Source organism: Vigna angularis, chromosome 8, assembly GCF_016808095.1.
Source record: "Vigna angularis cultivar LongXiaoDou No.4 chromosome 8, ASM1680809v1, whole genome shotgun sequence".
NCBI lineage: Eukaryota > Viridiplantae > Streptophyta > Magnoliopsida > Fabales > Fabaceae > Vigna > Vigna angularis.
This window is the reverse complement of record NC_068977.1, coordinates 32,335,442-32,349,864: the sequence shown is the minus strand read 5'-3', so window position 1 is coordinate 32,349,864 and position 14,423 is coordinate 32,335,442. Positions and strand designations below refer to the sequence as shown.

The 14,423-nt window shown below is 29.8% G+C and overlaps 1 protein-coding gene across 1 annotated transcript; it reads left to right on the top strand.

Moving 5' to 3' along the window:
• Window positions 1-6,010: 6,010 nt before the first annotated feature.
• LOC108345955 (beta-amylase 1, chloroplastic) lies at window positions 6,011-10,294 on the top strand. The gene is made up of 4 exons (XM_017584823.2): window positions 6,011-6,788; window positions 8,092-8,302; window positions 8,401-8,511; window positions 9,236-10,294. Exons 1-4 carry the CDS (start codon window positions 6,229-6,231, stop codon window positions 10,037-10,039), a joined length of 1,686 nt encoding a protein of 561 aa, XP_017440312.1. The 5' UTR covers window positions 6,011-6,228; the 3' UTR covers window positions 10,040-10,294.
• The last annotated feature ends 4,129 nt before the right edge of the window (window positions 10,295-14,423 follow it).

Below are 14,423 nucleotides of genomic sequence, written 5' to 3'. Positions count from 1 at the left end.
TAAATAGATATATGTTTTTTAATATTTTGTGTTCGTAAAAATTATAAGATGCATCTCAATGATTTATGTTAGGAGAAGTTTGAGTGTTATTTATAAACTATTTACATTATGAAAAGATATAATATTTATAGATTTTAAATCTTCATCTTTTATTTTTTTAATATTACTTACGAGTTAAGACATTCTAAAATCTATTTTTTTACATTAATTATTGTTGAAAAAAAACTTTTCAAAATTTTTGAAACGTTGTTTTCGACACAAGACTTTTACAACAAATAAAATATTTTAAAATAAGTTTTTGGAATCGCATATTGAAATGTTTGGAATGAATATTTTAAAACATTTTTTTCGAACGTACAAAATACTTTTTAAAACAAGTTTTCCTAAACAAGTTTTTCATCAAAGACGTTTTTCTGTTGGATAATGATATTTTTAACAATAATTTTTTGATAATATTTTAACTTTATTTACATGTTATTTTGTGATTGATTTATATTAATGTTTTTAATTATTATTATTGATTAAATCAATTACAAATGATGTTAAAATATTTTCATGTCATGTTTCTTTCTCATACAATAAGATATAATTAGGTAGAGCGTTACATTGAAGAAGACAGTGTGCAGTGTAACGTGACACTGTTGTTTTTGTACAGAAGAAAACCTTTCAATTTGCTATTGGCACGCCTGTTCCAGTAAGCTCACAACGCGTTTTCTCTTTATCTGTAATACCTATCCTAGTTTCTACTATTAGTTCTTATACTTAAGCATAAACATAGAATCTAATAATATCTAAACTAATCCACTAAAGTATAAAATTTAATTTTAAGCATAATTTAAATTTAATTACCACTTTGTTGATTAAGTCCACACACTTATTTATCTCATAAAAAAAGTCACTACACTAATTATGTGTATTTTTTTTCTTCAATATGATATGAACAATTACTTTAATATTATTTTTATAAATAATCAGTATCCTCTTTACCACAAAAATATTATTTCAATTTTAAATGATTAATATCCTTTTTACCATTAAATATTATTTAAAGAAAGTATTTGGATATAATATTTATTTTATAATTGTGTAATTAGCATTCCATACATAAAAATAATTATTAATAACAAATTAATATATTAAGTAAAAAATTATCACCATCTAATTCTGTATGTATAAAAACCATAAAATATCTAAATGATTTATATATGTGTGTATAAATATTAGTGACTGGCAATCTTATAACCATAATCAAAATTATTATCTTCCGTATCATGTTTCCATATTTGTCCAGTAAATTTTAGTAAAATTTAAAAATATATTTTGAAGTATAACAATGATGAAACCAATTACTTTTACCACCATTTGATAACATGCCTCTTTTACTTTGTTCATAGTTTTTTTTATGATAATATTAGTTTTTTCTATACATATAAGTTTTGGCTCTTCTAATATGGTTTGCTTTTAACGCATATTAACTAGGTAATAAACCAAGATTAAAAAACTCTCAATTGAAAAAGTTTACGAGATTAAAATATTTACAAGTAAACAAGTTAGTTTTTTTTAAAAAAACATTTATTTTTAATATAAAAAAATATAATTAACTCCTAATATATTATCAATCTAAATATTTTTAATTTGTCAAATAACTATATACAAACATTTTATTTAAGCTAACATAAATTTTATAAGAGATTTTAATAATTCTTTTACTTATATATAAGAAAATTATACAATAATGTAAGATATTAAAATTCGATTAAATATATTTAACTTTTTTTTATTAAATAAATATATTTTTAAAATATATAAAATAATTATTTAATTTTTTTATAAAAAAATTTATCTAAATCTAAGTCAAAATTAAATAAGATATTTCAATTTGAAAGTTTAAAATAACAAATTTATTAATAATAAATCTATGATGTTTTTATTATATGTTGTTTATTTTTTATTTTCTAATATATAACTTAAATTTACATTTAAATTCTATTAATTATTTATTTTTATTTAATAAATAATATATATATATATATATATATAATAATTAAAAAAAACCTTTTAGTGTAAATTTTATTAGAGTTAATCCAATATTAAATGTTATAAAAAAAGTTCTAATAAATTAATAAAATTAATAAATAAAATATAATCAAAAACTTTATTAATTTTATTAATAATAAATATGATATAAAAATATTGATTAAATATAATAAAATTTAAATATATCCAACTATCTAATAATATATATTGTAACATCCCAAAAATACAGCAATAAACCATATAATTGAATAATTACATTTAATAATATAGCAGATCAGTCTTACACTATACGAGAACGTACGGTCTCGGCCGAACGGCCTTACAGAAAGAGTTACTATAATTAAACAATACAGAAGTACGAGTCTGACCGAACGGTTTACAAAAGTCAACTACCAAACGGTCATACATACAAAAGAAAGGAAAGTGACGACAGACCACCTTATAATAAAACTACTCTACTGACCGAACGTCTTAAGGTTCGGTCTTAACTTCAACTTCTACCAAATTCTCTTCTTCCAGCGCATCTTCCAACAACGCGTCCCCTTTTGCTCACATCCACATGGATGATCATTGCAACGACAAGACGAACGCACAAGACGAGACATGACAGAAAACACAGGGTAAGCTTATGTAATTTAATTCATGCATAAACATACATTTCACAATATCATTCAAACAAGATAATTCATAGTTCATTCACACAAATCCTAATACTAGACTGATTGTCCGGACCGTATGAAATTTGCATAGCTACAGGCGTTCGTGCACCCGGGTGATGTAGTAATTGGGATGCCCTCAACAGCTGCCACCCGAGGTTAGCCCTATCTGTCCAAACTAACCCTAAGGACTAGGACCTCCTGTCGTTCCCACACATGACCTACCCTCCTCTACGTGAAGACGAGTATTCACGGAACATCAGGATGAACAGCCAGCTTAGCTTACCCATAGTCATACTCTACAAATTCCAATATTCACACATGAGTCGTTCCTCCCCGGAACGCTCGTCCATAATCCACAACATTTTGTTATCATATTTTCTTCATCTTTCATTAATAATTATCTCACTTAAACATTTCTCACCAAGATTCGAACGGTTACCAAATACCGAACGTTCAACCCTGACTCAGGACGAGACCGAATAATTGTAACGAGACCGAGAGGTCCCCAGTTCTAGAAAGAATTTAGACCAAGAAGTTTACTATCGATTTTAGAAAGAGACCGAGTACAATCATATATTACCATAAACGAGTAGAACGAACGTAGCTTACAAAATGAGCCAATTAGATGAACTGACTCTTAAGAGTTTTAACCGAACATTTAAATGACCATGCTCGGCACTAAAGCTTTAGGCCGTAACCGATGGATACCGACACTTCTAGGTATTCAAAGAACAATACTTAGAGGAATTCCCATGAAGAACTGAACACTTATGAAAAATTAGATTACTCAGATTTAGTATCAAGAATTACGAATGTCAGTTAAAGACGGACACTATAGTGAGCTAACCCTAGAGGGTTTGAACGAACGCTCGTACTTGGAAATTTAGCTTAAGAAGTTAGAACGAGGGCCTGGTGTAAGACCAAACACCTGCTTAGGGTGAACACTTAGTGTAAGACCAAGTGCTACTAAACTTAAAGAAAAGAGGCTTGATAAATATACTAAACTGCTATTAGAGTAGTGTTTAAGAATAACTAAAATATACAATTACATATATTTACAAAATTTAAGTTTATCATAGAACACTCAGATGCAACTACGCTTGGCCGAACACTCAAGTAGAGTATTACCACACGAAGACACTCGTCCTTAACTAGGATTCTTTCCAAATGAAAGAATCTAATTTTAACCAAGGTTACTAGTATTACCGAACAGTCAATGATTGTTCAGTGACGAACGTACATTATCATAGGAAAAATTTATATCCAGGATTCATTTATCTTCAACTCATTTCTCAATACATAATTTCATAACTTTATAAATTCATATCATAATCAATTTTCACACTTCATACAATCCATAACATAGTAAATAATCAATTTCCATATATTCAAGCATATCAACATTCATACTTTATATACATTCAACCACTCAGCAACATGCATTTATTATTAACGAACGTACAACTAACATACAATTAAATTAAATAAGCTTCCCTTACCTATGAGCGTGAACGATCGTCCTAAAGATGGAATGCGGTTTGTCTGACTACAATTCTTCTACTATCAACGTTCAATCAACTCTTCAAACTAAACCAAACAATAAACCAACTGATTCAGAATGAAACTATGACCTCATGCACCTAGAAGTTGGTTTGCATGTGTCAGGAACGAATGACTAAAAGGAGGAGAAGATCTTACCAGTTCAGAACTCGAAACCGATCGGTTCAGAATGAAGCTTAGGACGCCGGAAATGCTTCTACGGTGCCTGAGTGGTGATCGGAGAAGAGAAAAGGTAAGATTTCTTAGAGAGAAGGGACAACTTTTACTGAGAAGGAGGAGAAAATGAAAAGTTCAGAGTTTTGGGGAAGAAGGGTACATGCAGAGAGAGTGGGACGGAAGTTTCAGAAAAATCAGTTTTGTTTCCCACGTCAAAACGAACGTCCGCTCATCTGCTGACACTTGCCTTCCACTATTTGATTTCCAAATCCTCGTTGCTTGACACCTGGCGTCCATTCAGAGGGGTTTTGGGTGCATTTTTAATGAGATTTGACATATATATATATATATATATATATATATATATATATATATATATATATATATATATATATATATATATATATATATATATATATATATATATTAATAATATTGCTTTCAATCCACTTAAAAGAAAATTTTGAGGTTGGAGCTTATTTTTCTGGCTTCTATTTAATAGAATTTCCTAAAAGAAATTTTTTTTAAAAAACAAATTAGGATAGATCATAAATTAAATTATCAGCAACTCTAATTTTTTTCACGTTTTATAGAAAAAATCAAGAAATGTGCTTTCAATAATAATAACTACATCATATATGGCTTCATTTATTTACGACTGGTCCAAACTTTGAGTCCTAAAAGTTTTCATTAATATTTATAAAAATAGTGATATAATATATAATTTGAATAATGAACTAATTCAAAAACCTAAACAAATATAATGTCAAAAATAAATTATAAAAAAAAAACAATTAACAGGTGAATAAAGTTCTATTTTTTTAATCTATAAATGCACCTATAATTTAAATTATACAACCTCAGAAATACCATCCACTGTCAAATATAAAATATAGAAAAAGAAATAAAAATTATCTTAATAATTATTCACAACAGAAGACTCTTAATATTCATCTACATTTTGGAAGAGTAAAATGATTACTTATCCATATTTATTACATAAATAGATAGAATTAGTTATTAATGTCATTACAAAGTTAAATCCTAACAGCCATTCAAAGTCGTCATCAAGTTAAGAAAAATAATAACGAATTTGGTCCTAAGCAATCCTAAACTTAATTATTCAAAATGAAATGTTGGGAGAAAAAGCAAGTTACATCACACCATTCATGCCCCTTCTCCAAAATTAAGGAGGCTAATTAGTGATTAATATCCCATATGAATTTAGTGAAATAAAATCTATGTGTTTGGGTGTTAGATTGGGCGTGGACCTTGACACGTGTCAAGTTGCAAATGTCATAAAATCTTAATCTCACCCTAATTTTCTGTCTTTTTCCCTCACTAGTTCCTCCTTAAGCCACGTGACCCCTCACGTGTCACCTTTCCATCCTCTAAGGGATCTCTCCCTACCACACTTTCTTCCTCCTTCACGCGCCTTCTCCATCCCACCGTCCATTCCTCACCCGTTTCCGAATCAGCCACGCAACCAACACACACGTGTCACAAAACCAACGGCTCTCCGAATATTGTTATTTTAATCTTATCCTCATTTCCCTCCACCTTTCCTTATAAATTGGCCTTCCCTCCCTCCAATGTTTCTCTCATTACATTCACTAAACCTTATACAACTTTCTGTCTAAACAACTTTCTATTTTTCCTCACTGTTGTTATTTTCTCCTGCCATTTTTTTCAGGAGAATTCTAATAACAAAGAAAGATTTTCATCCAATTGTAAATCATAAAATCTAAGAGAATTTCAATCCAATTGTGTGAATCGCAACATTGTCCAAGATTTTAATTCTACTGTTCTTTGGAGAATGGCGTTGAGCATGACTAACCAGATGGGGAGCTTGGCCGGAGCGGCGGCGGCGGCGATGGACTCTTCCTTGAACACCGGCGACTCGCCGGCGGCGCTGGTGTTGAAGTCGCCGGCGATGAGTATGAAGTGCAAGGCGGTGAAGACGGACGGCGTGGAGGGACTGTCGCCGCCGACGAGTCCGTGCAGGTCGGATCTGTCGGCGGCGTGTAAGGCGTTCGCGACGGACGTGGCGGAAGAGAAGGAGTACGACGTGGGAGGGAAGAAGGGAGAGGGGAGTGGCGTGCCGGTTTTCGTGATGATGCCACTGGACAGCGTGTCGGCGGGGAACACGGTGAATCGGAGGAAGGCGATGAACGCGGCGATGGCAGCGCTGAAGAGCGCCGGAGTTGAGGGGGTGATGATGGACGTGTGGTGGGGGCTGGTGGAGAGAGAGAAGCCTGGAGAGTATAATTGGGGCGGGTATGTGGAATTGATGGAAATGGCCAAGAAACATGGCCTGAAGGTGCAGGCCGTTATGTCCTTTCATCAATGTGGTGGTAACGTGGGAGATTCTTGCAAGTGAGTAATGTCATCTCTTCGTTTTTTCATTTCTGTTAATAGTTATGGAGAAGACTGAATCTACTAATTGCATGCGAATAGATTATTAGGATTGATAATTTTTATACATATTTTTTTATATTAGCAAGTATAAAAACTAGGTTGAATTAATCTGAGTTTTATATTTTTAAGATTCTTTGCATTAAGCTTGTATATAAAAATTATAGTAATTGATCTGGAAAAAAAATTAGTTTATGACGACGACTTGGGAAAATATAATTTGACAGTGGCTCAATCAATTGCAAAAAAGTTCTACATGTTTCTGGAATCTAGATATTAATTTAACACAAAACAAGATAGAGACGTAATATTTGAATTAAAAAAATAAAAATTCGGAGACACAACTTGGATGGATTTCTTGCAATTTTCATTATTTTGGCTTTCTGATAGTTTTTTTTGAAGAATAAGTAGATGTGAATTTCTTTTTTATGTTTTGACACAGAAGTAATGGTTTTTAAGTGCTCAGATTTAAGTTTGTTTACGTTTTTTCAAAATTACGTATCTTGAACCGAAATTTGCGTTCATTGTTATTAGGTGCAACACTTTTCTGGAAAAATAAAATAAACGAGTAAAAGGGTTTTTTTGATAGGGAGCTGAACCCATGCCATGTGATGTGAGGTGGACTTGTATCACTTTGCTTCAAAGTGACCTAGGAACTTGAAATAATTGGGTCTTGTGTATTATTTAGCCTTTTCTCTTTAGATGAATTATTACTGTTTTATTTTCATGATGATTGAAAATTATGAAGTCAATTAAATTATTTTAAACTTGATTATTATGTTTTTATTATAATTACAACAATTCAAAAACAATTTTAAAAAATATTATTATTCAAAGAGGCGTGGTGAATACGGTGCTGCTAGTGTTGTTTGATTTCGTTCCTTGTGGTTCTCAAGAAAAGCATCTAAAATACATGAGAAAAGTGTGTGGCTTAGCTATGGGAAGGAAAATGGGACCACACGAGACTTCTAGTTCCTCTGATTCACGTCGTTATCGCCACAAAAAGTAGACAAAGATTTTAGGATCTACCTGTAATTTAGTGGATCCGATATCTTACTTTGTTTTAAAATATTACAAACATTTTAAAATTCTTATTTATTAAATAAAATTAATTCTATCAAATAATCCAAACGGGGCAAGTTGAAACTTCGAACTGGATCCCTGAGTAATAGTTCTTACTTGTGTGATTCTCTAGCTAGTTGCATTTTTTGGATTTCCATTTGTCTTCTTTGTGGGCTTATGAGATTGTTGTTCTTGTCTGTAGTATTCCCTTGCCCAAATGGGTTGTGGAGGAAATTAACAACGATCACGATCTTGCATACACTGATCAATGGGGAAGAAGAAATTATGAATATGTATCACTGGGATGTGATACTTTGCCTGTGCTCAAGGGCCGAACCCCAGTTCAATGTTACGCTGATTTCATGCGTGCTTTCCGAGACACTTTCAAGGACCTCCTTGGTGATACTATAGTGGTAAATAACTGTCACCCTCTGTGTAGAATTTTTCTTACCTGAAATTGTTATGTGCTCCTTAACTTCTTACCTGAAATCCTGTTACTGGCATAATTCAGGAAATTCAAGTTGGGATGGGACCAGCCGGTGAGCTGCGCTACCCTTCTTACCCGGAGCAAAACGGGACATGGAAATTCCCAGGAATTGGTGCTTTTCAATGCTTTGACAAGGTATACTTGTGGTTTTTTTTTCCTTATACTTTTTTGCCCTCTGTATATAATTGCTTTTCTTCGAAAATGTATTCTAAATATCTCAATATTTGCCAAAAATTTATTTTAGCCCTATATTTCAAAACGGGTAATTTTGATCTCTATATGATTTTTTTGTAGGTTGATATTTTTATAAATGTGGTTGATTTTCATTTCTAACCTTATGTTTCATATCTATTTGGCTTGGGACCACATTTTAAGGAATTCAAGAACCAAAAATATTATTTTTTTATATAAAAATAATGCACCCAAAACACATTTTATCCTAAACCTATTTTTCTTATTTTTATTATTACTTGGACCACCTTTCAGAAATACAAGAATAAAAGATATCCTTTTTTTAATGTAAAAATAATGGATCCAAAATACATTGTACCTAAATCCTTCATTTACTTGGGCCACATTTTAAAAGATACTAATTTTTAAATATAAAAATAATAATCTAAAAGGCATTTTATCGAAAAATGGGTTCAGTTTGTCTATGTAATTAGTTGAAATCGTTTTTTTGTATTTAACTTATACAGAAGCATACATCTAACTTAACTAAAAACATTATCGCATAAGAAATTCAATTTATTTTCTTTCTTAGTTTCTTACAAATGCTGATAAATTTATCCAAAGACTATACAGATTTTGCTTTGCTTTGCTTTGTATTTCTAATGTTTAATTATGCGGTGTGGTGCAGTATATGCTGAAAAGCTTAAAAGCTGCTGCTGAAGCTCAGGGTAAGCCAGAATGGGGAAGCACAGGCCCTACCGATGCTGGCAACTATAACAACTGGCCAGAAGACACACAATTTTTCCGCAAAGAAGGTGGAGGCTGGGATGGTCCATATGGTGAGTTTTTCCTCACATGGTACTCTCAGATGCTGCTGGACCATGGTGATAGGATTCTAACATCAGCCAAGTCAATCTTTGACAACACTGGAGTTAAGATCTCAGTGAAAATTGCTGGCATTCACTGGCACTACGGTTCAAGGTCTCATGCTCCAGAACTCACAGCAGGGTATTACAACACCCGTTTCCGTGATGGCTACCTCCCCATTGCTCAGATGTTGGCACGCCATGGTGCCATTTTCAACTTCACCTGTATCGAGATGCGCGATCACGAGCAGCCACAGAATGCCCTCTGTGCTCCTGAGAAGCTGGTGAAGCAAGTGGCTCTGGCAACACAGAAGGCTCAGGTGGCACTTGCTGGGGAAAATGCACTGCCACGCTATGATGAATACGCTCACGAACAGATCATAAGGGCATCAGAGTTGAATGTGGACGGTGAGTCTGGTGACAGAGAGATGTGTGCATTCACATACCTGAGGATGAACCCTCATCTGTTTGAAGCAGATAACTGGAGGAAGTTTGTGGCGTTTGTGAAGAAGATGAAAGAAGGGAAAAGAGCAAACAAATGTTGGGAAGAGATGGAAAGGGAGGCAGAGCATTTTGTGCATATTACACAGCCTCTTGTGCAAGAGGCTGCAGTGCTCCTGCACTGAGAATATTTCTTGGAACATCCTTGTGTTGTGTTGAAGATAGCGACTAGGAAACAGTCACAAAACTAGGCTGTGTGAAAGTTTTAGTGAACAAGCAGCCCTGCTTTGTGGCTATGAAGATATGAATTTTGTATTACATTGTTGTTTTCTATTCTATGCACCTAAAACTTCTATTTCTGTATCTAATATCAAAGGCTATTCCACTTGTACAAACTAGTTACTTATTTATGTACCATTGAATGTTTTTCTTTTTTTTAATTGTAAGCTTTGTAAATTTTATTTTACATTTATAAACCGGTTTTGTAAAAGTTTAAATTTTGATTTTGTACATTAGAATTTACTTTGGTATGAAATTTATTTTAGTAAGATTTATTGTTTTTCAAGTTTATTATTAATTACTTTATTAGGTTTAGAATTCATTTTTTAATATTTAGTTTAGTTTATTAGGTTTAAAATTTGAAGTTTATTTTAATAAAATTTATTATTTTTTGAATTTATTATGTTCTTTTTTATCAGGTTATTTATTATTATATTATTTTTGTTGGTATTCTTGACATTTTATTCCAATAAATAGGATGTATGAGGAAAAAAACTAATACATAATCTGCCATATAAATCCACTTCTAATGTCTTTCTCAATGAATTTCATCAAAAAATGAAAGACTTGCAGAAAATTTCAATGCCACACAGATAACTGCTTACCAGTAACTTGTCCACTTGGGTACAAGACAAAACCATTTCAAGATTTTCTGCAGGAAGTTTGCTGAATCAACCTTTTAATTCCTTATTTTATTTGTGTTCATATTCGATTCATCAATGGTTGCGTGATCGGCTGCACTATACAACACTAGAATTAATTTTAAAAACAAAAATTGTCAATTTGTATAGATGTACAAAATGTTTTGAACACTAGTTCTTATGGGTGATCTAAAGTTTTGGCAAAGAAAAAACTTGATGATTCTCATGACTAACATGTAAAAAGATAAAACGTGTCCATTAGAAAACGGCTTTGACCATGATTGTGTGAAAATATGACTATTATCTTAAAATTAAAATACCAATGATTCTCCCTAAATCTTGTAAGTGTTGTTCACTAGTTGCTTATCTTTCAAGACTTTTCTTTCCTTTCATCATCAAAGTATATAAATTAAAATTTGACTAATGTGTAAATTAATTTGTAACAATTTTCTTATATGAACTTCTCTAAAAATCAATTTCAATCTATAAAATATATATTTTCCTCTCTTATCATTTAATTTAAGGGGATTATGTATTTTACTTATTCAACTTACTGAACATTATATATTTTGACTTTGATTGGTATTTAATAAGAGCTAAATATTTCTAATTAATTAGTTCAAAACCCCTTTTAGAATTAATTTAATATTTATAAAAATATATATACTATTATTGACTTAAACTTACCTCATTTCATATTTCAGAAGTTTATTTGTCTAGAGACTCATTTCTTAATCACCTTTCTTTCTTTCTTTTTTCCTAAGAGTTTTTTATTCTTAAAATTTCAAATGACTTGCTCAATGCATTCACTACAAGAAAAAATTGAATTACATACAGCCAAAATCCATATATAAAATCCAAAATCCGTATATAACACTTAGTTATATACGATTTACATACGGACAAAAATCCGTATATAAATTATATACGGATATCCGTATATAATATCTGTATGTAATATATTAAAAAAATAATTCTTTTACATACGGATAAATCCGTATGTAACATATAATAGAGAAAAATAATAATTTTTTTTAGTAAAAAAACAGAAAGCTTTAAAACAAACAAAGAAACTTACAATTACAATATTATATAAGCTTAAACTTTCAACAAATGTAAAGAATTTATAATATATAAATATGCTTAAAACAAATAATTAAAACATAAAATTTTTATTGAAAGACTCTATAAATAGAGTTCAAAACAAACTGTCCTTGTACAATATAGAGTTTAATATTAACTAAACTATAATTTACATCTAAAATATAATCAAGCTCTATACAAAAAGAAACTCTTAAACAATTGATGCTAGCTCTGCAAATGCTGCACAAAAATTATTGGGTGGAAAACCTTCTTCATGCTTGATGGAATCTGAAAACAAAGGCATGGGATAAGAAATAACATAACTATAGTAGACTTCGATTGTTGGTCATTGGAAACAACATTAGTTAAATAATATTTCAAATATATCTATTTGTCTTAATGTATAATATTTCAAATAGATCTAAACACATGGTAGATAAAATAAAACATTTAAGGTATAAACATTGGTAATTGCTATGCTTCATCACCCTAAAATGGGCACAATTGGGATTAGAACAGATGATACAACCTACGTTTTATTAGTGACTGATCAATGAATAGCAAAGCCTATGAAAATAGTACACCTCATCATTATAAAACTATAGATATTTATATGTTACTTATTATTGACTCAACTTATGTTAAATAAAATCAATTCTGCATGTTAAACAATAGCATAGCCTTAAGGAAACTAATATGAATTCACATGTCTTAAAGCAATTTTATTAGTTTAAGTTTGTATAACATTTTTTTAAATAGCATAATTTTAAAAAAATCTATCTAAATAACCATGAGACAATAATATTTAGAGGATTTAAAGGGTGACTTAACTATAAATTTGTCTTCAAAATCATGTTAAAATAAAAATTAAATTGGATAAGTTCAACTCTTTAAAGATTACATGTGATGAACATGATTTTAGATGCCCTTTTCATGAGGGAATTATCATCTTCTACACATGATGAATGTGTTTTAGAAGTTGGGACAACCTATGATTTTTTTTATTAAGATCCATCCTAACTTATAAAACAAGCATGCTCATGTTAGATATGAACACAAATTTGAAACATAGGAAACCCACAAGATGCATGTGTTGTTGTGTGTAAAGATTAATGAATTCAGTTCACCCACTTTACTTTACCAAAATCTTCTTTTTTTTTTTTTCATAAAAGGGGTTTATTTAGTGCTTTAGATTTTGTGTATTTGCTAGAAAATTTGTTTTGAAAAAAATGATTGTGGATTAAAACGAATTTAATAACATTGAAAGAGTAAATTAAATTACAAATAGTTATTTATAACTCCTTAATGCGGGTAATGAAAAGAAAAATAAGATGCTTCTAAGAACACTTATTTTAAAATTTGCAATCAATAATATTGATTTCTTACATTTATTTTTTCACACATTTTTCATTTTTTCATTTTTTTTTCACTTAAACAACTTCAATTTTCATTTATTTCTCTTTTATTTTACTTCATTTCTCTTTCTTTCCCCTTCTTTATTTCTTTCTTCTCTACCAAATATAGGTATTATTTAAAAATTATCAGAACTACTATATATAAGGTATATTTGAATTAAATTTTCTAGAAACATTTGTAGAAAAAGATTATGAAATCATTTTCCTATATTAAATTAGTTTATATACAAATTAATTTTATAAATTATTTAATATTAACATATATTGTTAACTTATGTGTGAAAAAATTGAAATAGAAAATCTTATAAAATAATGACTTAATTAAAATTTAATATTCCTTCGTCATCTCCTTCTTACTTATCTTATCTCCTCATGTTAAAAATGTGAGGTTTTTAATAATGAAATAATCTTACTCTCCTATAATTTTCATGTTATAGAATAATCAAGAAATTGTCAGGTTCTTGTCCTTATTATACACTACATTATCAATGAAAAAAATCATTTATTTTGTGTTAATTGCAATATCACTTTACATTAACAATAAATCTCACATTTTTTAACATAGAAGGACAATTAAGGAAGATAATGAAATAAAATAATAAAAGGTCACTAGCATAAGGAAAGAATAACATTAAAGAATCAATTGAAAAATATAAATTTTTTTAATATTTATAAACTAAAAAAATTAATAGATATAATCAATTCAAAATAGTTAAATTTATAATGGATTTATAACTTAGTTAAACCTATAATAATTTATCTAAACAAATCCAAGTAATTAAGTAATAACTAAAAGTATTTACTTATAATTCTTTTTTATATAAAACTAGAGTTAGTTATCTCTATGTTGACACTCTAGAGAAAATTTATCCTTTATCCTCGTATAAAGCTTATTCCTACATTCATCTCTATTTCTTTCTCTGTTTTTCGATAATGTTCTATCTGCTTGTTTCAAGATATTTACACTTCAAATAAATAATAAAAGTAAAAAGATTTAATATCTTTAAGTTTTTTTAATTTTGTTGAACATGATGATAATAACAATAACAACAGTTATAACAATAAATATTATTATTAATATTAATAAAATAAAAAGTATTTAAAAATAATATTTATGGAAAAAATAATATGATATCTGAATAAAATCCTAA